The sequence below is a fragment of the Penaeus monodon genome, chromosome 30 (genome assembly GCF_015228065.2).
Source record: "Penaeus monodon isolate SGIC_2016 chromosome 30, NSTDA_Pmon_1, whole genome shotgun sequence".
Taxonomy (NCBI): domain Eukaryota; kingdom Metazoa; phylum Arthropoda; class Malacostraca; order Decapoda; family Penaeidae; genus Penaeus; species Penaeus monodon.
In genome coordinates this window covers 15,579,217-15,579,627 of record NC_051415.1, presented here as the reverse complement: position 1 = coordinate 15,579,627, position 411 = coordinate 15,579,217, and the positions used below count along the sequence as shown (strand labels likewise).

Here is a 411-nt window from a genome sequence, read left to right as displayed (position 1 = left end):
CAACAAAATAAACAAAAGAAAAGCCACAGACACACACACACAAAATAAAAACATATATATCAAACAAAATATTAAAAAAGAAAAAAAAATCAATCCCCCGCTTCCCTCGCCCCCCCCTTACCCGTGAGGAAGGAGAGACGTCGCATGGCAGGGAAGGGATGGTTGCCTGACGTGTCCAGGATGTCGAGCTGATAGACGTCGCCTCGAATCCTGTACAGCTTGCGGTGAAAGTCCTCGATTGTGGGAGTATACGTTTCCTCGAATTTATTGCTTAGGAATCTGTCAGAGAAGAAGAGTTTAAGGGTCATAATCTCGTTGTAGTGAATGAGGTAGGGATGGAGAGATAAAATAGGGTGTGTTTGTCTGCTTTTTTTTTTTTTAAGGGAAGAAATGGGTTAGGGTATGAGATAT

The 411-nt window shown here is 42.1% G+C and overlaps 1 protein-coding gene across 1 annotated transcript in view; it reads right to left on the bottom strand.

The window, feature by feature from the left end:
* Positions 1 to 411, bottom strand: part of LOC119592556 (GTP-binding protein Rhes-like) — a 76,531-nt gene that overhangs the window by 8,197 nt on the left and 67,923 nt on the right. Inside the window, exon 2 of the mRNA XM_037941425.1 lies at positions 122 to 279. Within this exon, the coding sequence (XP_037797353.1) occupies positions 122 to 279 (158 nt within the window). The remainder of the gene's footprint in view (positions 1 to 121; positions 280 to 411) is intronic.